Source organism: Coregonus clupeaformis, unplaced genomic scaffold, assembly GCF_020615455.1.
Source record: "Coregonus clupeaformis isolate EN_2021a unplaced genomic scaffold, ASM2061545v1 scaf0293, whole genome shotgun sequence".
Classification (NCBI taxonomy): domain Eukaryota; kingdom Metazoa; phylum Chordata; class Actinopteri; order Salmoniformes; family Salmonidae; genus Coregonus; species Coregonus clupeaformis.
This window is the reverse complement of record NW_025533748.1, coordinates 151951-177500: the sequence shown is the minus strand read 5'-3', so window position 1 is coordinate 177500 and position 25550 is coordinate 151951. Positions and strand designations below refer to the sequence as shown.

The 25550-nt window shown below is 45.9% G+C and overlaps 1 protein-coding gene across 1 annotated transcript in view; it reads right to left on the bottom strand.

Annotated features, from left to right (window-relative positions):
- LOC121551861 (dynein axonemal assembly factor 5-like) overlaps positions 1-25550 on the bottom strand; it is a 40006-nt gene that overhangs the window by 10987 nt on the left and 3469 nt on the right. Inside the window, exons 3-9 of the mRNA XM_045214651.1 lie at positions 25120-25244; positions 24465-24583; positions 20137-20369; positions 18946-19164; positions 12965-13108; positions 11169-11337; positions 4820-4967 (exon numbers count right to left, since the gene is read on the bottom strand). Coding sequence (XP_045070586.1) covers positions 4820-4967; positions 11169-11337; positions 12965-13108; positions 18946-19164; positions 20137-20369; positions 24465-24583; positions 25120-25244 — 1157 coding nt within the window. The remainder of the gene's footprint in view (positions 1-4819; positions 4968-11168; positions 11338-12964; positions 13109-18945; positions 19165-20136; positions 20370-24464; positions 24584-25119; positions 25245-25550) is intronic.

Below are 25550 nucleotides of genomic sequence, written 5' to 3'. Positions count from 1 at the left end.
CCTGTACCATCTCTTCACCAGTAGGGGGAGCCTATCTCCCACTAATGCAGCCAGCAGTCAGTGGCCTTCATGTGTTCTATTCTCCCTGCTCTCTCTCTGCCCATATGGAAGTGGATGGAAAGGATGCCATGAAGAGTGATGGTAGGACATGGAAAGTCCTCTTTCCACATCGCATTAACCAATCCCATCGATAGCGTGCATGGCACTCGCAGGCATGCACACAATAAGATATGATCATCAATTTGGTACCCATCACACATTTACAGTCTGACTCAAGACAAGTGTTCCTCCCAGACAGTAACACATGTGCACATGTAAAGGACGTCACGCTGCTTGCTTAGAGAGTACCGCTTCCTCCTGATTCGGCTCATACCGAGGCCCGAACCCAGGACCTCTGTTTCTTTGCAAGCACACATGACCACCCTCCTGAAGCGTCTTACCAATCGCGCCACGTGAAAAGCTAGCTATTCGGCAGCGCAAGTTGGGACACTTCAGGCTGAGGAGTAAGTTTCACACATCCCCATGTGCTACACACACACTGGATGCTAGCCTGTTGGGTCTCTACACTGCCTAGCTCTATGCTGTAAATCTCAGACAGCAATTACAGACCTTCCTTGCCAACAACACACACCTCCTTCTTTTGAAGAATTACTTTGATTTTATCTGCCATTTTCACAGTGTGTGGGGTGTATTCTTTCTCCCATAACACATTCCTTTCTACTTGTATTTCATCTTAACCTTCAATAGCAGCCCACCTCTCTACTTCTATTCCACCTTCACCTTTAATAGCAGCCCACAGATCCACATGAAACAAAGCCGTTATGTGTCAGTGGAACTAAGGCACATGTTTGAGGATACACTCTTCTCTCTCTTCCCTTTTCCTTTCTCTTTGTTCTGCTGCCGACATGTTATTATGTCATTTTGGTACAGGAACAAAGAGTGTATTATAGAGAGATACTGTGTATCATTATCATTGTCGCCTTGATGAGATGGAGTTTGTGTTTGTGTGTGCTGCACTACAAACATTCTACATGGGAGAGACGGTGTGCGGGAAGGTATTACTTAAAAGGGTAGGTAGCATAAACGTAACCACATGTAACAAATGTATTTGCATTAGTATACGCATAAAAAGTCTAAATGCAAAGTTACACCTCACTTTTCTATTTTTCGAGTTATTACATTAAACCGATCAGAATTCCAAAGAACGCCGAAGTCATGTCGGAAAATGTTTTTCCCGGGGTGTGATGTAATATGGAGGACCCAGCAAGCCAGCCTATTCCCTATAATGTAAACTCCAACAAAAATAACTTAAAATGTATAACTTCAAATTAAACCAACTACTGGTTTGAATTTATTGTTACAAATCAACTTGCAAGGTTGCTAGCCAACTAGCCTGCTAATGTTAGCCCTACTAGCCTGCTAACGTTAGCCCTACCAAACTGCTAACGTTACGTTATCACTGAATGAGTCAGCCAGTTGCGATCAACACCTAGCTTACAGCTTCATGAAAGTAAACTAAAGTTTTGGAAATACATAACGCCATCTAACAAGTTATTAAAGAATGTTAGCTATATGCTGTTCTCTTAGCCAGCAAGCTAGCCAGCCAGCTAACGTTAGCTATTTAGCCAACTAGCTATTAGCCTAGCCAACCACCACGGTTATGGTCGGCAAGCTAGAGCCTAACTATTGGAGACCTGCTAGAACACAACACAACCAAAACATAACTGCAGATTAAAAGCAAAGAGAGAAGACTTCCAGATTGATGGCTGGAGCTCATCCGATGGTAAAACTTTGTAAAAAGTGCAGGCTGAGTTAGCTACGAAAGCGAGGGGGACGCGGACAAGTCGCTGGGCCGAAGGGAGAGTCAGAGAAATCCAAAATACATTGATTCCAGATGTCTGTCAGCTAGCACAGTAGCACTGAGCCAAGGTGGAAAAAGTTACAAAACTCCTGTAGCCTACTTCACAGATAACATGCTGAAAAGTTGACAAAACAAAAAGGAGACCTTTCGTTATGAGCCCACGGCAAGAAGCCTGCCATGCTAATGGGTTCCCAATAGATAACACTGCCACAAAGTCAGTGAAGAGCATGCTGCATGTGCCCCATCTACTCCTTGTTTACATCACACTTCCTCGTGATTGGTGGATTGTAACTCACCACCACCAACACTTGGTCTGGAATATAATTACATGGTAACATGGCTAGTGGCTAACGTTAGCCAGCTTGAGCTTGCTACCGACCTAGCATACGAACTCTGTAGCACAGAGTAGATCCTCCATATGATGTTGAGAAATAGTGCATTGTGGGTAGTTTAGAAGATATCTGGAATTGAGTTAATAAATATGTAATAACCCAAAAACATAACTATGTTTGTACTTATAGGTATCCAGATCGTGACTACAACTAAGTGACTAAGTCTTTGACCACACATTGGTGAGTAAAAACTCATGCTTCCTACCCTTTAAGTCAATATGAATTCCTCATAGTATAAACTTCCCCTTCTCCCAACATCCAAAGCAATAAGACTTGGTGCCCTTAGATGAAAGGTATTATACTGTAGAATCGCTCACTACTAATCTTCCTATGATGATTTAACTACCGAGGTGCCCTGGGTTAAAAGCACAAGTCAACACTAAACAGCATAGGTGGCCTGGGAGAGGAAGAGAGAGTTGGGGAAGGACAGAGGCAATGCTTGTTGGCTGTTCACTTCATACCTTTATGAACTGGATGTAGGCCTAGCAGTCACATCTTGGAGCTTCGAGTTCAGAATTCTAATCTTTTAACATCTGAGATCTAGCCTGGGTGTCAGTCTGCTTCTACCAACTCCTTTGGCCAGTTTGGCTACAAGGGTTCCACACCATACAAACTACCCATAACAACTACCCATACAAACTACCCAGATTGACCTCAATATACCTAGCCATTATGTACACATCCATGGTGACACGCGCTGCACCCAGGGCAGTCACGGTCGACCCTTGGGGACCACACTGACGAGCTACCCCACTGAGTGACGGGGACAACTGTTGCTCCGACCGCAGGAGCCACAGCAGAGACCACAGAGCACACGGCCCCGGCTTAACTTAACACATTCCCCTAGATTAGAGATCAGGGCCAGGCCAGGGACAGGGAGGAGACGCCTAGCTGGGGGGGGGGGGGAAACAGGTGAGGCACTGGAGGGGAAGAGGGACAGACTATGGGGAAATGGCTTGGAGAGGGGGGAGATAACAACAGAGATATTCAGGGCCCCAATGATGAGTCTTTCATGTTATTGTCTGCTAATATCCTGGTCTGGATTTGAATGAATGTAATGTGGAATGTGTGGGAGACAGGTATCCTCCACACAGGTGATTTGGTTGCATGTGTCTGTTTACAATGTGGCTCATGATGTGCAAATCAAATCCTCTTCAGGGCAATACAGGTTTAATTCTGTCATTCATTCATCCGTTCAATCAATCCAATGAATCAATCAATTAGTCTCAATGCTCCATCCCCCTAAAAGAGTGTTGAAAGATCACTCTGGGGTGGGGATCAGGCACGGCGTTACTAACTCACTGAGGACAGATAGATCAACCCGAAATCCACCCCCTCCCCTCATCAGAGGCATATTGCTATGTATGTTTCATGTTAGTAGGTCCCAGACGTAACAAGATGCCTGTGGTGGTAGATTCCATCCAGATTAGTGAGACGAGGGGGTAACTGACACCCCCCATGAGTCTGTTCACCAACCATCTCCTCTGGGAGGGACAACATTAGGCCAACACATTTTCAACACATTTGGGCTATGGCTTCTATGAATTCTAAATGTAGCCTTTTAATTAGTAATAACAACAGTCAAAAGTAGTGGGGGGGCATGTCACATCCGTTACTAGAGGAAATTACGCTCATGGTTGTTCCTACCAAGACCAATCTCCTATAGCAGCCATTGACTCTATATAGCCCAAGCCCCATAGAGAATAAACAGACCCACTGCAGTCTGCAGAGCCTGAGATGGGACAGCTACCATAGACATGCTGTATATAACACATCATTGACGACTACTTCTGCTGATGAGGGTCCCATGTCGCTGGGCTGCTAATTCTGCAGTTAATGAGGGGAAGTTGGAAAAACATGAGCTGTGCTAAATCTGCTAATAATGTCTGGGGAGAAACACATAGCGTTCAGTGCAGTTTGGAGAAATGAAAACAAACGTGAGAGGTTTAGGTCAGCATGCGCTAACGAGCCTGTGGAAAGTCAACCTGGGCTATACCCCGTCCCGCCTGGCTTGGAGTGTGTCTGAACGTGTGTGTGTGTCTGAATGCGTGTGTCTAAGACCATTACTAAACTTTTCACCTCTCCTTTACCCACCTTGTGGTATGTTGGGGCACCAGAGGTACTTTCTGTTTGCACTCTGTGACTTAGCTGTGGGTGTAGGAGCTTGGTGTATATAATGCATGTTTTGTGTCTGTGTGTGGTGGTCACAGGTTTGTGTGTGTGTATGTGCACGCATGTGCGTGTGTATGCATGTATGTGAATTTGCGTGTCCGAGCATGTGCGTGTCCTTGCGTCAGTTTGTGTGTGAGTCAGTCTGTGCATGAGTCAGTGTGTGTGTGTGGGAGGCTGTTTGTATCAGCCGGTCCCTGTCCCTCCCCTTTGGACCCCTTCATGTTAGCATGCCTGGATAGGTATTTAAGCAGTGTAGTGGTAAAGCTTCCCAATATTGCTTCCACCGTACAGATCTGCAAACTTTGAAGGGTTAGGGCCAAGGGGGAGGGGTAGGGATTCAAATAGGACCAGCTGATTGTGTGTGTGTGTGTGTGTGTGTCCATTCAGAACTCACCTCTGGGAGTCCAGAGTGTGTGTAGCATCCAGCAGCAGTTTGGACAGCATGGTGAAGATGTGCAGTCTCATCTCAGGGTCTCTCTCTGGGTTCAGACAGTTCTGCAGAAGGGGCATTAGCAAGGGCAGGAACTCTCCAATGACTGGGCCTGAACACACACACACAACACATACAAACACAGAAGAATAGAAGTCCTATTATTAGTACTACTGACCAGTACTCGTGTCAGACAGGGAAAGTTCCAAGGAATGACCAGACTGTGACACACAGCAACAAGGAAATTGACATGAGTAAAAGGAGCCTTTGTGTGTGAATTGCTTGAGTGTGTGTGTGTGTGTGTGTGTGTGTGTGTGTGTGTGTGTGTGTGTGTCTCTGTCCGTCTGTCTGTCTGTCTGTCTGTCTGTGTGTGTTGCCGTAAGTTGTGTTACCAGACAGGGTCACTCACTGGATGGGAAATTCACAGTGAAAGTATTCCCAGCTCACATACACACACTAACCAAGTGTCTGTCTATGTGTGTGTGACACGCTGTAGAGACGAGACAGGATATCCTGTGATGCGGAGGGCAGCGGCCGGCCAGTAGAACTGACTGCCTCCAAGAAGCAGATAAAGAGAGGGAGAGAAAGAGAGAACAAGGCAATGGAGGGTAAGAAGAGAGAAAGAGAGAGAGAGAGACAAATGGAAAGATGTCATGCAGCAAGAATGTGTGAATCAAAACGGTGCCACAAACATGGTGAAGGTGTCAGACCAGACCAGACCAGACCAGACATCTCAAGGCCTCTTCACACAAACACACTGCGGATATGAGAGGGTCAGCTAGGCTGGATTCCACTCAAATGACCCATAGTACACAGCCAGTTGACCACAGTGTCCTGTCCTGCTCCTCTCACCTGGCATTGCGTGGCGTGATGTTGGCACACAGACACAGAGGAGATTTTTTTTTACAGGGGCAGAGGGTGCCAGACCAGAGACAGTGAAGGAACACACACGTATGCACAGTGCACACACACGCAGGGACATTCACGGACAAACACACACACAGAAAAGAGGAGCAATGCCAGTGTGAAGAAGAAAAGGGGGGACAAAGTTTATGTCTGACAAACAGCAGTCAGAAGGTGAGAACAGACTATGACTAAGAGATGGGAAATTCTCAGATCTCAAACAATGACAAATAGATGAGATTATAGCATGTATTTCCATTGGCTCTCAGGCCCATATTCCCAGAATGCTTTGGCATAGTGGCCAGAAAGGTGAAAGGTTAACCCCGGAACGGCGAGGGGCTTTGTAGGGAGTATTTTAAAAAGCACCACACACACAAAGACTCTGAGGTTCAAAGTGGCCTTGATGCAAGGGGGGGATCAGGGTCAAGACGAGGGTCCGCTTTGGTCTTTGCGGTTGTCGTTTGATGTTGTGACCTGGGTGGGGGCTGACCGTAGGCTTAGAATGGACTGGTCAGTTATGACTGGGGGCTTGACTAGAGGACATACTTCAGCTACTTATTGCTGTTCCCATACAATCACAGCAAAAACCTAAAAAAGCTTATGGTCCAATAAAAATAGTATCTCAAATACTTTTTCAGTTTCCATAGAGGGTTCTACATGGAACCCAAAATGGTTCTACATGGGGACAGCCGAAGAACCCTTTTGGAACCCTTTTTTCTAAGAGTGTATAGGTTTGAAGTGCGAGTGTGTGGTGTGAGAGAGAGAGAGACCGAGACAGAGACAGAGAGTCAGACCGAGACGGAGAGACAGACAGACAGACAGACAGACAGACAGAGACAGAGAGCAATCCGGGATGAAAGAAAGTGTGTCGGAGGTGCTAATTTCAGGCGGATTATGGGGGGATAGGGGTAAAGTAATGCGTAAAGTGAGGTTCAGAGCCCTGTAACCCTCCCTAAACTGGACTGAGACAGACTGGGAGTGGGGGGGGATTTACCCTAGTCACTAAGCTAACTGGGCTCTAATGACAAACTTTCTGTGTGTAGCTGGATAATGGCAGGTTCTGTTGCTGTCTTGCCAGAAGACTCAAACTGAATTATTCCACTGCTATCGTTCGCTACATACTTCAGTCTGAGACTGCCATCATTGAAGACCTTTGTGGTGACGTCAAAGTGCGGGGTGTGTACAAAACAAAGTAATCAGCGATTGGATCATCTCTAACCAATCAGAGTATCAAAGCCAATCACGAATTGTTAAAGCGCCGCTTTCCACACTTTTGTTCTGGCTCTGGCCCAACCCATTGGTTTCTGGGACCAATCAGACGGTCTAGAATGGATTTCCATTGTAGAAATCATCTGGGAGGTACTCAGATCCAGACTCATTGGGAAGAAGAATCGAACATCCATGGGCGTGGCGTAGCATTTGGCCGGCGCAAGGAGTTTGGGTAGCCAGCCAAGTTGCTTTCTGTCTGTGTAAGTGTTTCTAAAAAGGGGCCTTGAGTCAAAGGTCTTTGATTCGTCTCAAAGTCATACAGTTCTTAAGGGTAGATGACAGCGTAGAAATAAAGTGCATAGAACGGACATACCAACATTCAAACATGGCCCTTTTAGTTCAACAAGATACTACACTGAACAAAAATATAAACGCAACATGTAAAGTGTTGGTCCCATGTTTCATGAGCAGAAATAAAATATCCCAGAAATGTTCCATACGTACAAAAATCTTATTTCTCTCAAATATAAAATTTGTTTACATTCCTGTTAGTGAGCATTTCTCCTTTGCCAAGATAAGCCAACGTCCTGACAGGTGTAGCATATCAAGAAGCTGATTAAACGGCATGATCATTACACAGGTGCACCTTGTGCTGGGTACAATAAAAGGCCACTAAAATGTGCCGTTTTGTTACACAACACAATGCCACAGATGTCTCAAGTTTTTAGGGAGTGGGCAATTGGCATGAGGTCTACAGGAATGTCCACCAGAGCTTTTGCCAGAGAATTGAATGTTCATTTCTCTACCATAATCTGCCTACAACGTCATTTTAGAGAATTTGGCAGTACGTCCAACCGGCCTCACAACCGTAGACCATGTGTAACCATGCCAGCCCAGGACCTCCACATCCGGCATCTTCACCTGCAGGATTGTCTGAGACCAGCCACCCGGACAGCTGATGAAACTGTGGGTTTGCACAACCAAATAATTTCTGCACAAAGTGTCAGAAACCGTCTCAGGGAAGCTCATATGCGTGCTCGTCGTCCTCACCAGGGTCTTGATCTGACTGCAGTTCGGCGTCGTAACCGACTTCAGTGCGCAAATGCTCACCTTCGATGGCCGCTGGCACGCTGGAAAAGTGTGCTCTTCAAGGATGAATCCTGGTTTCAACTGTACTTGGCAGATGGCAGACAGAGTGTACGGCGTCGTGTGGGTGAGTGGTTTGCTGATGTCAACGTTGTGAACAGAGTGCCCATGGTCGTGGTGGGGTTAGGTATGGGCAGGCATTAGCTACGGAAAACGAACACAATAGCATTTTATCGATGGCAATTTATATGCACAGTGATACCGTGACGAGATCTTGAGGCCCATTGTCGTGACATTCATCTGCCACCATCACCTCATGTTTCAGCATGATAATGCACGGCCCAAGTATGTCGCAAGGATCTGTACACAATTCCTGGAAGCTGAAAATGTCCCAGTTCTTCCATGGCCTGCATACTCACCAGACATGTCACCCATTGAGCATGTTTGGGATGCTCTGGATCAACGTGTACGACAGCGTGTTCCAGATCCCGCCAATATCCAGCAACTTCGCACAGCCATTGAAGAGGAGTGGGACAACATTCCACAGGCCACAATCAACAGCCTGATCAACTCTATGCGAAGGAGATGTGTCGCGCTGCATGAGGCAAATGGTGGTCACACCAGATACTGACTGTTTTTCTGATTCATGCCCCTACTTTTTTTTTTTTAAGGTATCTGTGACTAACAGATGCATAACTGTATTCCCAGTCATGTGAAATCCATAGATTAGGGCCTAATTCATTTAAATGTACTGATTTCCTTATATGAACTGTAACTCAGTAAAATCTTTGAAATTATTGCATGTTGCGTTTATATTTTTGTTCAGTAAATCTAAGTAATCAATCTATGATGGTGGCCGTTTGGCTGATTGCTCCCAAATCATAGGAATCCCCACCCAATTGACTACTTTAAAATGGTAGATGCCCTAAATGGCAATATCCACACTAAAACGGGTTATATCCAACTCCAATATAAAGTTGTTTTTGTCAAAGTTGCGTAAATGCCACGAGTCCACTTATATCAGTGAATCCAATTTGTAAGTCGCTCTGGATAAGAGCGTCTGCTAAATTATGTAAATGTAAATGTGAAATTCGTAACAACCTAACCATTACGAAACTTCTATTTGATCAAATAAGCATCACTTAGCAAACGATCAATTTTTTGTTGACCAAATTTGACACCCTCTCATTGACCTCCATACAAAAAGGCTTATTTTCATGGACATATTTTGGGCGGAGTAAAACCTCTCGCTTCGCCTCTTCCTCTCTGCCTGTAGTCTCACATGATTAGACAATAATGTGGCTTTAGTCTCTGACTGGCCAGATATGACTGATAGGACAGTACTGTCTTGGTTACAGATTGGTCTCCTGATTGGACAGAGATGACCTGTAGTCTCACCTGATTGGCAATTTTTTTATATATTTTTTTTATTTAACCTTTATTTAACAAGGTAAGCCAGTTGAGAACAAGTTCTCATTTACAACTGCGACCTGGCCAAGATAAAGCAAAGAAGTGCGATAAAAACAACAACAGAGTTACATATGGGGTAAAACAAAACAAAGTCAAAAAATACAACAGAAAATATATATACAGTGTGTGCAAATGTAGCAAGTTATGGAGGTAAGGCAATAAATAGGCTATAGTGCAAAATAATTACAATTAGTATTAACACTGGAATGATAGATGTGCAAGAGATGATGTGCAAATAGAGATACTGGGGTGCAAATGAGCAAAAATAAATAACAATATAGGGATGAGGTAGTTGGGTGGGCTAATTACAGATGGGCTGTGTACAGGTGCAGTGATCGGTAAGGTGCTCTGACAACTGATGCTTAAAGTTAGTGAGGGAGATAAGAGTCTCCAGCTTCAGAGATTTTTGCAATTCGTTCCAGTCATTGGCAGCAGAGAACTGGAAGAAATGGCGGCCAAAGGAGGTGTTGGCTTTGGGGATGACCAGTGAGATATACCTGCTGGAGCGCAGACTACGGGTGGGTGCTGCTATGGTGACCAATGAGCTAAGATAAGGCGGGGATTTGCCTAGCAGTGATTTATAGATGGCCAGGAGCCAGTGGGTTTGACGACGAACATGTAGTGAGGACCAGCCAACAAGAGCGTACAGGTCACAGTGGTGGGTAGTGTATGGGGCTTTGGAGACAAAACGGATGGCACTGTGATAGACTACATCCAATTTGCTGAGTAGAGTGTTGGAGGCTATTTTGTAAATGACATCGCCGAAGTCAAGGATCGGTAGGATAGTTAGTTTTACGAGGGCATGTTTGGCAGCATGAGAGAAGGAGGCTTTGTTGCGAAATAGGAAGCCGATTCTAGATTTAACTTTGGATTGGAGATTCTTAATGTGAGTCTGGAAGGAGACTTTTACAGTCTAACCAGACACCTAGGTATTTGTAGTTGTCCACATACTCTAGGTCAGACCCGTCGAGAGTAGTGATTCTAGTCGGGTGGGCGGGTGCCAGCAGCGTTCGATTGAAGAGCATGCATTTAGTTTTACTAGTGTTTAAGAGCAGTTGGAGGCTACTGAAGGAGTGTTGTATGGCATTGAAGCTTGTTTGGAGGTTTGTTAACACAGTGTCCAATGAAGGGCCAGATGTATACAAAATGGTGTCTTCTGCATAGAGGTGGATCTGAGAGTCACCAGCAGCAAGAGCGACATCATTGATATACACGGAGAAAAGAGTCGGCCCAAGAATTGAACCCTGTGGCACCCCCATAGAGACTGCCATAGGTCCAGACAACAGACCCTCCGATTTGACACATTGAACTCTATCTGAGAAGTAGTTGGTGAACCAGGCGAGGCAGTCATTTGAGAAACCAAGGCTATTTAGTCTGCCAATAAGAATGCGATGTGCCTATACGCTCACCTGATTGGCCAGCAATGTGGCTATACGCTCACCTGATTGGCCAGAGATGACCTATAGCAGAGCTCTCCAACCCTGTTCCTGTAGGTTCTCTCCAACCCTAATCTAGCACACCTGATTCTAATAATTAGCTAGTTGATAAGCTGAATCAGGTTAGTTACAACTGGAGTTGGATTGAAAACCTACAGGAGAGTAGCTCTCCAGGAACAGGGTTGGAGAAGCCTGACCTATAGTCTCACCTGATTGGGTGGCGATGACCTGGAGCTGCAGTCTCTGGGGGGAGTAGCTGGTCCAGGTCTTCTGAGAGGCTAAGAGCCACTGGAGCAGCTGATCCATGTGCTGCCTGTAGAGGTCAGCTACTATAGCCAGACCCTGGACCTTACACAAAGACACTACACTCTGCTCTGCCTGAGAGATGGAGAGATGGAGAGAGAGAGAGGAAGGAAGGGAAGGTGAGAGAAAGTGATCCCAACACATTCCATAAAAATGTTTATGGCTGTATTGAAAGTTCAGATTACATCCGGAAACAAAAGCATGAACAGTAAGGTTACCATGGAAATAATTTTTTTCCAAAGACTCACACACTGTAAACAATGTACTTCACATGCTCTTAGTCTTAAATATCAAACCACTCCGATGCAAACACTAACACATATACCCATACAGAAAAGCAAACCGGAAGCATTCACACACATCCTATAGTCACAATAAACATCAACGGAGTGGTAATGAGCCGAGTGAGAGAGAAAGGAGAGTAAACATAGTGTTGTCTCTTCAGGACAGAGGAAGTGACCTCGAGGGGCGAGTAATGGTCCCCCTTATGGCCCCCTTGAGGGGAGGGGGGGGGATGGACACACAGACGAATGGACACTAACTGTCTGACTGACTGTCCTCTTGAGTCAATAGTGTTAACCATCTAACTCTCCCCCCCAACCCTGACTGGAAGCGAGCAAAGCTCCTTTTCTAGGAAAACTAACGTTGCCATTCCCCCTGGGAGGTGGAACAGCATCGGGGAATGCCCAAGGTCATGCTCACCCCCCTCTCTTCTTCCCCCCATTCTCTCCCTCTCTGCATGTCCCTGTCCCTATTCTTCCTCCCAGTTCCAGACAGGACACAGTTTCTGCAGACAGACACACAGACATCGAAGGCCACAGTGGTCAGTCATTCATCCGTTGGCCAGAGTGCAACTCCACTTCCCGCTCCTCTGCTCTTAGACCTGTTATTAGCATACACTCCAAACAGACAGACATAAGATGTAACACAGGGCTTTTACAATCTGTTCTGTTTCCTCCTCCCCTTCTCTTTGTTGTTAAGTTTTATTCTGGGTTTAGTTAACCACACAATGAGTGTCCTTCGCGGCAGGATGGTGCTCGCGTGGCATGTAATGGCAGTATGCGTGAGGAAGGACGGTGCTGGGGCTGATGACACACCTGCTGACTCGCAACACGCCCCCCCTCTCTCTCTCCCTCTCGCTCTCTCTCTCTCTCTCTCTCTCTTCTCCAAAACCGCCTCCTTTCACCCTCGGCAACGGTTTAAACTAGTTCCACTCCAAAGGTGCAATTTCTGACTAAATGGGTAATTACAGTAGACTGTTGAGTTCCACTGTGCCCACTTTGAACCAGGTCTAACGCTTACATTCTTCGAATAGCTTCTCTGGCCCGATATAGAAAACATGCTTACAGTTCTAATATAAAAGAAAGAGGGCAGGGAAAAAGGGTAAAACCACATGTCAGAGCAGAGAAGGAGAAGAGTAGTTACACAGGTGAGGTGGATTGTGGGTTATAAACGTCGAGCCCACAGGGGAGGGGGAGGCCTGCCTGGGATTGCTCGTTAGAGCCACTGGGTGAGGCTGTGTGTATGTGGGTCAGTGTGTGTGATTATGTGTTTGTGTGGGTCTTACCTGGGCAGTGAGCTAGGGTTTGATGTATGTGTGTGTAGACATATGTGTGTGTGTGTGTGTGTCCATGCACGCATGCTGGTTTGTGTGTTTGGGCGTGTGCGTCCATGTATGTGTGTGTACGCGAGCGCATCTTACCTTGTCAGTGAGCTGTGGCTCAGTGGAGAGGCTCTGGACAGTAACCAGCACCTGTAACAGCTGTAGACTGATGGAGCAACAGTCCTTCTCACACAGAGACAACAGAACATCCACACAGGACAGCAACTGGTCCAGATACACCGACTGGGAGAGGGAAGGAGAGACTATTATAATTCATCCCTTTATTGGGTAAATATCATACATTATACAAACACATTTAAAAAAAACATATCCGCCCTCACATATTTACACCTGCAAAAGGAGAGACACTGATACAGAAAGAGGGAGACAGAGGGAGAGAGATAGGGGGAATGTGCAGATTGAGGTAGAGAGAGAGAGAGAGATAGAAAGAGAGAGGTAGGTACAGAGAGAGGGAGAAAGAGAGAGACTGTGCGGTGCTACAGTCTGACGGTGCATGAGAAGCCCCTGACCTCTGTTCCTCATACTGTCATACTGTTATATGAGGGAAAAGTCAATGATGTGACCCCTCCTTTCACCACCAGCCTAGAAGCTAGATTTCTTTTCTCTGAACTCTATCCACCCTCTCCCCTCTCCCCTATCCCTCCTTCTGTCTCCCTCGCTCACACTCCTCTCCATCTGCTCCCTCTCTCACGACACGCCATCCTCCCATCCTCCCTCAGTTCTCATACACTCCTTCTGTATTATCTACTCCACATCACCAAACCACAGCGGAACAGCCCTGTGAAGGATCTCCTATTGTTTTCAAATCAATCAAATAAATGCCATGAGATATTCTTTCCATCTCGTCATTTGATCTGGGTCACTCCTCCATTCCTGTCCTTTTCCCTCTGTCTCTCTTCCCCCTCTCCCTGTCTCTGTGTCTCACTCTCTCTGTGTGTCTCACTCGCTCTGTGTCTCTCTCTCTCTCTGTGTGTGTGTGTCTCTCTCTGTGTGTGTGTGTCTCTCTCTCTCTCTCTCTGTGTGTGTGTGTCTCTCTCTGTGTGTGTGTGTGTGTGTGTGTCTCTCTCTCTCTGTGTGTGTATGTGTCTCTCTCTCTCGCTGTGTGTGTGTGTGTGTGTGTGTGTCTCTCTCTCTCTCTCTCTGTTGGGTGAGTTCATGTTTAGACAAAGGCCCTCCACTCGGACCAATTTCCATGCCATCACCGGGAGCACGGCCTTGTTTCCTGTTTTGCTGTGGCCTGTCATTAGAGAGGAGGGAGGGAGGGATGGAGAGGGGAGGCAGCCTCCAGGTGTTTGCTTAGGGAGAGAGGGGGTGTATTAGGGAACGTAAAGAGACGGCCAAGAGTCTGTGTGCATGCACACGCACACACCTCATCCCTCCCATTCTCCAGAATGACAAAACGTCTGTCCAGTGCTCAAAGCAGGCACTAGAAGGAGCACAACACTGTTTTTTAAATTTATTTTATTTTACCTTTATTTAACTAGGCAAGTCAGTTAAGAACAAATTCTTATTTACAATGACGGCCTACACCGGCCAAACCCGGACGACGCTGGGCCAATTGTGCACCGCCCTATGGGACTCCCAATCACGGCCGGTTGTGATACAGCCAGGAATCGAACCAGGGGGTCTGTAGTGACGCCTCAAGCACTGAGATGCAGTGCCTTAGACCGCTGTGCCACTGTCTTCCCCAAGCAGCCATAGAGCAGCATGCCACTTCAGTGGGAAGGAAAAGAGAGCAAAGCTAAATAAATAAGATGGAGAGCAGTGAATCTATGACACGGCTAGAGAGGAGAGACTAGAGGGTCAGGACTTCCAGGGCTGTGAGAATAATGTGTTTATTTTACATCAGTGAGCTAGGGGGTTAAACACACATACTATGGATGGGACGCGCACACGCACATTATGCACGCACACACACTTTTGACTCAGGGGGGTTTGGAAAAGGCTTGTTATGTGTGTCTGGACCCGACCTGTTTGTTTGTCCTGCGAGGCAGCCTAACAGTGAGTCAGGTTTGATATTTTAAAAGAAAGTTAGCACTGAGGTAAACCTCTGCATCCTTTGTCCCCCTGTCTGGCCTGGGCATCCCTGGGGGTTCCCCCTCACAGCTCTGGGCTTCCCTGGGGGCTTCCCCCTCACCTCTCTGGGCTTGTGACTCAGTTCTCCCCTCCCCTGCTGTGTATTACTCACTTCACTCCCCCCTGTGGAGTGTGGACGTGCTCACAGTGGGTGGTGGGGATCCCCATAGAATCTCTAGTCATTGTATTTCTGTGGGGATCCCCCTCTTTACAGCTCAGCAGCTCACAATCATGGGAATAAAGCAGCGACACTGTGGGGTTTTCACTCTGGTCTGGTCTGTTCTCTGGTCTGGTCTGGTTTGTTGTGGTCTGTTCTGTTCTGGTCTGCCACAACACCCCTAGGTAGGCAGCCCAAGGATGCTGTATGGAGACACCACCAGACGTTTAACATTGTAACACACAGCCATTAGTAGGTCTGGGAAAGGAGAGGAGAGGAAAGAAAAAGTGGTAAAAGTGGCGTAGTGCTTGGATATAATCATGTTAGACACACCTGGAGCCTGGCTGGTGCTCGACCTGGTGCTGTGGCACTGCACACGCCACAGGGCCTCGTAACACTGTGTGTGTGTTGTCTGTGTGTGTGTGTGTGTGTGTCTGCCGCAAATACACACTGACATACTGAGGTAGTTGGAGATTCATTACCCCCCCACAACTTCTACCGTTGTCATAGCAACGGGGAAACTGATACACCCCTGGAGCTCTGACCCGGTTGTGTCAGTCCACAGGTGAGGCGGCAGCCACGCGTACGGTAAGCCCAACCCATCACCGCACTCCTCCGTTCTCACCTTTCTTTCGTCTCCCTTTCAAGAGCGAGATGAACAGGCCACAGCTGTCAGCGGCCATGACATCGGACAGAGGAAACATGTCAGAGTGTGTTTGTGTTTTCAGAGCGACAGAAAATTGGCCGACATGGCGTCACCACTTCACGCAAAAGACAGACACTCCCAAGTCTCTCGGCAGCATTTGCACACAAGACAAGATGAAAGAAAACAGAGCCTCATCTCTCCTCCGCTACTGTGGGTCAGCACTTTTACAGTGCCTTGCTGTGTAATGTTCTCTGTCTGTTAACTACGTGGTTGTAAATATTCCTTCCTTCCCTTCACCTACGGGCCTTTCTCTCTCGCTCTCTCTCATCTGCCTGTTTGCTTTAGCTCTGCAGATGTGAGAATAGCTCCGTAGCCACGGCAACAGCACAACAGCCCTCAGCTGTAGAGTGAGATTGTGTGTCTACACGGTGTCAGGATGTTTCTATTATGTATTAATATCTTAATGTCTCTGTGTGTGTGTTTTATGGTATGTCCTATAACTACAAGTGCAACTTGTACAACACGGAAGCTTAACTAACCAACACTCCTTTCAACTCCTCTCTGCCACAGTGATGTCATTGTATGAATTGATAAGAGGGGGAGTTTTGTTATATAGTTCATTGTTTGGGGTAAAAACACTAAAACAGGCCTTTGAGCGAGTAAAATAAGTTAAGCGGTCCCAAGCACTATATCAGTGTCCACATCTTCAACGGGCTCCACCACTCTCTCGCTCTCTGCCGACCAGCGTGGTTTTCGCTGTGACTTTGAAGATTATTTATATTATTATTTTTGTCCAAGTCAAACCTCTCGCTCTCTTGCACAAAACTCTCTAAAGTTGTTTTTATCTTCTGAAGTTTACTTTGAAAAGCATAGCATCTGAGTCTGCAATTGAGGTCTTCTTTTTTACTTTATCTTAGCACCACAGCTGCCCAATGTGCCCATATGACATTTTCCCCTTGCTTGTCTAAAACCATATTTAAAAAAAACCAGTTAGTCCAACAAGCAGGATCACTGTGGCTACTGGCTAACCTTCAAACAATCTGTGTGATGACTGTGTCTCTCTGAAGTTCATGTCAGTGTATGTGGGACTGTCTGTGTGATGACTGGGAAGGGAGTGTGTGTGTGTGTGTGTGTGTACACCTGTCTTTCTGTCTGTCCGTCTTTGTGTCGGTCTGTCTGTGTGCACCTGCATGCTTGGTGTGTGTTTGTGTGTATGTCTGCCTACCTGTCTTTCTTTCTGTCTGTCTGTTCTGCTCGGTGTGTCTGTCTGTCTGTCTTTCTGTCTGTGTGTCTGCTCTGTTCTGTTCTGTTTGTGTGTGTGCTTGGTGTGTGGGTGTGTAACTGGGTCTGTATGTCTGCCTGTGTGTGTGTGTGTGTCTACAGGAACACAGATGCTCCTCTCCCACCTCTCTCCCTCTCCTGTGTTATTTACAGGCCAACGGTGGCCTGCCTGGCCCTGGACCTCTCTGGTTTGGCCCTGCTCTGTGTGTCTGGCCTGGTTGTTTTCAAAGAATGCTGCAGGTGTGTCGGTCTGTACTGCTAACCCTACTCTTTAAAGGGGAATTTCAAAATTGTCCAACTTAATATTCATCATCTCCAGCACCACCCCAACATCAACATATGTGAAAATGGCATGTTTCTATGCTTTGTAGTAAAAATGATAGAGGAACATAACAAATGACATCATTGGTGTGCGTCTTGTGATTTTAACCAATTGTGAGGAAGCATTGCCACTAATTGTCTACCAATCTTTTTTACTACAAAAAATAGAAACGCGCCACATATGCTAATGTTGGGGTGGTGCTGGAGATGACGAATTTGAAGTCGAAAATTTTTGAAATGTCCCTTTAACTACCCAGCCAGCACTGTACCACTAACCCTGCTCTTTAACTACCAAGCCAGCACTGTATACTGCTAACCCTGATCTTTAACTACCAAGCCAGCACTGTACTGTACTGCTAACCCTGCTCTTTAACTACCAAGCCAGCACTGTACTGTACTGCTAACCCTGATCTTTAACTACCAAGCCAGCACTGTACTGCTAACCCTGATCTTTAACTACCAAGCCAGCACTGTACTGCTAACCCTGATCTTTAACTACCCAGCCAGCCAGACAGCACTGTACTGTACTGCTTCCCCTTAGTACCCACTGAGACTGACTTCTAATGATCTTTATTGAGACAGACAGACCAGGGACCAGAAGGTCTGTCTCCATCTGTGTCCATCGCGCTCTGGCTTGACCCCAGCTAGAGGTGGAGGGGGACCCGTTTCCCCTCCTGTATGTCTGTCACCAGGACCATAACACTGACCCTCTTTGAAATGTTGTAATCTCAGGGCTTTACTTTGCACTGTTCCGCACACAGTGAGTGTTGAAAAGTGGCTATAAAAAAGTCAGACACGCAGGGGTCAGGAATAATTATCTCTCTCTCTCTCTCTCTCTCTCTCTCTCTCTCTCTCTCTCTCTCTCTCTCTCTCTCTCTCTCTCTCTCTCTCTCTCTCTCTCTCTCTCTCTCTCTCTCTCTCTCTCTCTCTCTCTCTCTCTCTCTCTCTCTCTCTCTCTCTCTCTCTCTCTCTCTCTCTCTCTCTCTCTCTCTCTCTCTCTCTCTCTCTCTCTCTCTCTCTCTCTCTCTCTCTCTCTCTCTCTCTCTCTCTCTCTCTCTCTCTCTCTCTCTCTCTCTCTCTCTCTCTCTCTCTCTCTCTCTCTCACTCTCTCTCTCTCTCACTCTCTCACTCTCTCACTCTCTCACACTCACTGGTGAACCTCCTGAACTCACAGCACAGTAATCCCTATAAAAGCTTTTACAATGGTCCTGATAGAAGAAATGCATCTTATCTTAATATTCTTTCACTTTATGGAACATTTCACTGTAAACAGTTTTAGGGTCAAAACTAAGTGCCTCAGAAAGGGTAGTGTTTCATCTGTCGGTCTATATACTTCACCAGACCTGGCTGGAGACTCAAATATAAGATAACATAGAGGAAACATCTCAACCAGATGTGAACTATCATAAGTTACCCCTAACCGCAGATCTATGATCAGTTCACCCTACCATTAACCCCATCATTAACAATTAGTGTGGATAATGACATCTGATACTGGACCAGTAGTTATGGCATTTACCTTTTCCCCCAATTCCCAACCCATAGGTCATACCCATAGGTCAAGGGCCATAGACTCACCTGCTGGTACTCCTGGCAGACGTCTGGTTGGACCAGTGTATCAGCGATCTTCTGGAGGTGTGGTTTCAGGAGGTCCCCGGAGCAGCCCCCCAGTACTGCAGCCAGAACCATGAGGGGGGTATGGGGGGAGGAGGAGGGGGTCTCCAAGTGGACCAGGAGCAGCTTGAGGAAGACCTCGGGGCTGACAAAGGTCCCCAGCAGCTTGGCAGACCTCAGACACTGCAGAGAGAGATAGAGAATACTATAGTTTATAGAATGATTTGGCAATATTAGAGTGTATTTCATGCCAATAAAGTACCTTGAATTGATAGAGAGAGCAAAGATTAGCCATAGAGCAGAGAACAATTGTAGAGAGAAAGAGAGAATGAGATAGAAATATAGAATGAAAGAAAGGACGAAATAAAGAATTCAAGATAACAGAAGACCACAGAAGAGTACATAATTCATAATCCCTTATCAGCCAGTGGATCAGAGGAACCATCAAAGGCTTCCTCTTGGGGCAGGTGCATCCCAAGTCCTTGGGCCCAACCCAACTATCTCAGGGCTATAAGACACATACATCACTACTGCTATTCACTGCTGTCTATTCTAAGGCCAGCAGGTGTGTCCTCTCCTCTCATGACATGACCATCAAGATCAAGCCATTCACCACAGCAGCTCTGAAACATCTGTTTCTGGGTGGAAAGAATGTCAATGGAAATAGCACATGGGCATGACAATAACGGAAATAACTTCAAGGAAGGAAGGCCATTGAGCAGTTTGTTAAAATGGCGCCCAAATGATGGTGCATCGGTCTACGGCTTGCTTTGCAAAGATCTGTGGAGTGATGAACTGAAGTAGCCAACATACAGGTACTGTATTTGGAACTGTAGAGCAGATTTCTACGATTATCTTATTTATTTAATGGTGATTTAACCTTTATTCATCCAGGTTAGTCACTACCATCCAACCATTAGACCTACCACTACCATCCAACCATTAGACCTACCACTATCATCCAACCATTAGGACTTCCACTTCCTGACCTGACCACCCCCCCCTAGGATGAAATAAAGGTTAGTGCTATCCAGAATCCTTGGGACGTCCCTACCCTAAACATTTTACATTTCATTTTCAATGTGGTAGGGACGTCCCATTGGATTACATAGAACACATCGTGATAGCATGTGTCTCTATGTCTCGACCACTCACGTTGGTGACCACGTCCCTCTCAGGGTCGGTGCAGGCGCGGTACAGCGTGGAGAGCAGCAACTGCAGGTGCTGGGTGCAGTGGTCCTCAGCATGCAGCAGCAGGGCATACAGGAGCTGGACCGTCTTGACCCGCGTGCCCACCACCCAGTCGACCACGTCGCGGGCCAGCGCCGGCAGCAGGTTGGACAGGTTCCTCACCACCAGCTCCCTGCAGCCCAGGCCCGGACGCTCCACTGGGAGGGAGGGGGAGGTGGGGGAATTTAAGGTTAGAAAGTGCATGAAAATGCCTACATGCATTAACCTACTAAAAAGCACACAAATCACACAAATGGATCAATTAAGATATACATCTAAGGCTGCGTTTGCACAGGCAGCCCAATTCTGATCTTTTGCCAAAAGATCTGATCTGCATGATTGGTCAAAAGACCAATCATTTTGCAAAAGAGCAGAATTGGCCTGCCTGTGTAAACGCAGCCTATACATCTACATCTACTGTATATATCTACAAGTGCTAATAAGCTAACTGTGTTGTAACTGTGTTATCCTATTTCTAACTGTGTAATGGAGATAGCGATAGAACAACTGTTCTATAGCCCTCCGGCCCAGTTATGCTGATGGAGCATTTTAGAAGATTTATTTTCAACAAAACACTTCACATTAGGCAAGAAGGGAACATAATTTGTTGGGTGTTTTCTGCTGTCCTAATGGACTGCATCTACAGTCTAAGTCCCATTTTCCAGACGTGTACTTTTTGGTTTTACGATTGAGATTTCCTCTCCGGGGGACTTGTCAGAGCAAGTGGAACACATTTTTAAATGAATAGCCCTCCACATGCTTCATCCCTCCCTCCCTCCCTTCTGTAGGATGCTTCAATCCTACAGAAACAAACAGGACAAGACAAAACAAGCTGTTTCTGGTTGTCTCCCAGTTGTCTGACACTGACCTTTTCAGACAGGAGTGGGGCCATGTTGGATTTATGACTGGCAGGGAGAGAGAGACTCATCTCTTTTCCTGTCCTAGAGCCAGTATCCATTAGCATTATCACCGTGTGGAGCTGGAGACTGACCCAGATCTGCACTACACAACCAGACGGTCATGTTCATTAGGCACCAAACGGATGAAAACTGACTAAAACAGAAAGGGACTATTTGGACTTGTCCAATAAGAAACAGTAATTTACCATTATCAGTTGCAAAACGTTTAATGTTGTATGCCCTAATGAACACCACCCAGGACACATCCTGGTACTCTCCACTTAGCCTACCTATGGGTAGCAACCAGGGTGACCACATGTTCACATTCAAACTCATCCTCAGCCCCGGGCCTGGGTTATCTACCCCCGCCATCGCAGCAGCACCTTCCTATATCTGAGCCAGCTACACGGTCATTATTACTGCTGCCTGTCCAACACTGGATTAAAGCCACTGCACCTGCATACTAGAACTTCCCTTTTAATAAACCCTTCATCATTGTAATCACCACCCTTAATTGAATTTGTATCATTAACTTAGTACCAATCACCCAACTCCTATGGATTAAATCAATGGACAGACATATAGGGATAGTAAAACATTAACAAGGTGAGATTTGGGCAGTGGAATCATTTATCCTTCATGCATACAGGCGATCCCATTGAAATTCAAACATCTTTTAAGAGGCGAGAGACCTGATTTAATATGCAGTGCACACACTTCACCCACAGGTTGTTGCCTGGTCCCAGATCTGTTTGTGTCATCTTGCCAACTCCTATGGTCATTGAGTATGCTTACATGCATACAAAAACATGATTATTGTGAATAGTCAGATTAATATAAACAGCTCGATTTAAACGTTTACATGACTTGCAAGAACGATTTCCCTAATAATCCTGTTTACACGGACACATCTGAAATCAGGCTACCTGATGGGACTTTGATAAATGCAGAAAATCGCCAATCAAAATAAACGTTCTACCACACGTTATTTTTGTGATGCCTATTTGATTGTCGAATTCGGGACATATAACGTTTGTATGGGAAAACTATTTCTAAGATGCATATTTTCCGTTTTTCCGAACTCACTTCACTAGGCGCAAAAGATAGAAGCTTGCGCTGCTCGTACTAGCACATGTGCAAATCTAATACACCACTGTAACTCTGATTAAGGCATTTACATGTCCTCATAATTCTAAAGATTGCTCAGAAAACCAGGTGTTTTAATCGGCGTAAGCTTACTTCGATGTTGACCTTGCGCCGATTAAGATAAGTAGAGTAAGGTGTTTACAATTTACATCACTAATGCCATACTCGGCCTACTGCCATAATCAGTTTAATATCGAATTATTCGTGTTCATGTAAACATACTCATTGTCACATCTTAACATAAACTGATCTGGGACCAGGCTAATGTGGTGGGTGCGTGTGACCGTCATAGAAACAAACTGCCTTCCCAGTGTAGCCTATGTAAAATAAACAGAAATCAGGCCAGGAGGAAAAACGGCAGGGTTGCTGCTCTAGAAAAAGGCCTGCTGTCTGTCTTCACCTGCTGAGTGGGATGGAAAGTCACAGACAGGACAGACAGACAGGACTTCACCTCTCCTTCCTGAACCCAGCGGCGATATGAAGAGATGAAGGGCTTCCTCATTCTTCACTACAGTGCTGACAGACGTTATTAATAGGTGGTAATAAGTGCTTGGGGAGGCAACACAGGCTGGGTGTCGTCCCTCCAATGGCCTCCCCTTCCAGCTTCTCACACAGGGGTGGGGTGGTGAGTCAGTGGGGTAGTCGTGAGTGTGTGCGAGAAAGAGAGTGTGTGTGAGAGTGTGTGTGTGTGCATTAGTGCGTGTGTGTGTAAAAGGGGAGTAGGGGGAGGTGGGCACCAGCCCTGCAGAAAACCCCTCTAGTCTCCACCCAGCCTGCACACCACAACCACATCCACACATTAGTCTTAGTAATGAGAGTGTTAGGGGGCAGAGTGTCGACAATAATTGGCTGTTAGTCAAGCACTGTGCCTTGTATGATTGACGGAGCGGATCGAATGACATAATACATAACCTGTAGAATACATAACCTGTAGAATACATAACCTGTAGAATACATAACCTGTAGAATACATAACCCGCAGGCCAATAGAGATGAGTAATATATGGAGGCTTGGAACTCCACTGTGACTGAACACTCTTGGGGAATAGGGCTAGCATAGTTGGTTTATGGCTGGAGCTCATCAGTGTTTTTATTTTATTTTATTTTTTGGGGCCAAATCTAAAGGAATAATTCAAGAACTTGTATAAAAGTTGTCTGCTCAAAGACAGACATAAGAAGGCAGTACTTCTTATCACAGAAATCTAATGTTATATAGAGTAAAAAATCCCTTTAAACCTAGTTCCCAACAAAGCTCATTAAAAATCCTGTTCCCTTCTTTCCCTTGATTAAAATATAATTAAGACCGCATGATGTGAATAACTGAATATTTAACGAGTCATGTATAAAAAAATATATATAACAATTAAATAATGCAAGACAAGAGCAAATTATCCCACGCACAGAGCTGCCGATGATGAGTTACTAATGCTTGGAATTCAAACTGACATGCTCCGTTTCACCATGGTATCAGTTTGTATTCCAGGCTATTCCAACCAGCACACAGAGAGAGGAATGTGAGAACCCTGCTATACTACAGCAAGCAGAAGTAGAACTGAAGTAATGAAGCATATTGGAGATGGATAGATAGATAGGCTAGATGGATCAGTGACAGCACAGCATCCCTCCCCAGCCCCTACAGCCCTCTCTCCCTCTCCGTGCCCAGACTGCTCTGACGTCAATCATCGATAGATACATCATGCCCTCAGTAGACAGTTATTTTATTATTAATAAAGGCAGCTGACCCCACGCTGCGTCTGACCTACTTTCAGAGGAAGGAGGACATAACTAGATCGGTGGAGGAGAAAGGGTGGTGGCTTTACAGAGAAGGCCACAACAACAAATCACACGGTTTACATTGGCTGATGTTCTTCAGTCTGTATCAATGCACTGATGAACTTTCTTCTTCATTATTATAATCAAGACAACACACTGCATGGGACGGTAACTAACTAACCTTTTCTCAATGGGCTACATTCACTGAAGGCCTTGTATCTCTCTGCAGGAGACAAAACCCAATACATTTCTTTAGTGATTTTTAAAAATCTTTTTTCTTGTCTAGCCTTCTTTGTGTGAGAAACCTAACCCTGTAAATACTTTTTTTTGCACCACCAAAAGATCCTGTATACACTTTGTAAGTCAGTTGAGTGGCGCAATGGAACATTGTTTAATCTCTCTGCAGTAGAAGTAGTAGTGATGGAGTTCACTCACCTCCAGCAGGGTAGAGGTCAGGTGGGGTCAGGAGGAAGTCCATCTTGTCCTTCAGGTCATCCTCATTCTCCTGCTCCCATCGAGTGCCTGTCTGTCTCCACAGGTCAGCAGCTAGTTGACTGGAGGGGAGAGAGAGACAAATATAATGATAATGCACGTCCATCCCTGCCACGGCGGACCCAGGATTCGAACCCACGCCACAACGACGCAATGTACAAACAACACAAAAGCCCAAGCTAGCCAACACAGTCAGTGATGAGCCTTGTGGGCTCCTGCTATTCCCTCTTTCACACCAAACCTACTGTATAAGTAGGTATCTACAGTAATCTGCACAAGCAAACCTGATACATACGTGTGTATCTTAGGCTGCATATTTCCTAGGTCTGACAGAGTGAGTGAATGGGTGGGTGGTATCAAAGGCAGAGTGGTTAAGGACTGGGTCAGTCATACAATAGCAGGGCTGGGGTCATTTGAATTGAAGGCAGTCAATCCAGGAAGTAAACTCAAATAACAATTCAAAATTGGAAAAAACTGCATCTATTTTCAAGGAGTAGAAGCTATTTATTCAAAAGTTTAAAACTAATTTTAAATTAAAATCACTTCCTGAATTGACTGCCTTCAATTCAAATTGAGCCCAGCCCTGTACAATAAGTACCTAATCTCTGGGATGTCATCGCTGAGGCTGCTCAGTAGGAGGGGGATGAGCTTGTGGAAGTAGGAGTATCTGTCTCGCAGGTGGAGCAGCCAGTCACCAACAACCACAGTCACAGCTTTTCTCACCTGGAGGAGAGAGAAGTGGGGTGAGACAAAACATTGTTTTTTAAGTGAGGAAAACACCTTGTATGGTACTGTAGTAACTAAGGGGTTCTCAAAGTTTTTCACTCGGTGCCACCGTTCCAGCATTGGGGAACATCCCGCGCCCCCCTGCGCGTGCGCACATGCCACGTCTATTTCTATGTGCTGTTCATGACACAAACTGTTCACAACATTCGTTGGTGGAGAGAATATTGCAGGTTTAAAGCTTATTTCCTACAATTCTATACATTTTGTCATGTCTAATGTTTATTCATGTGATATTTGAGTGAC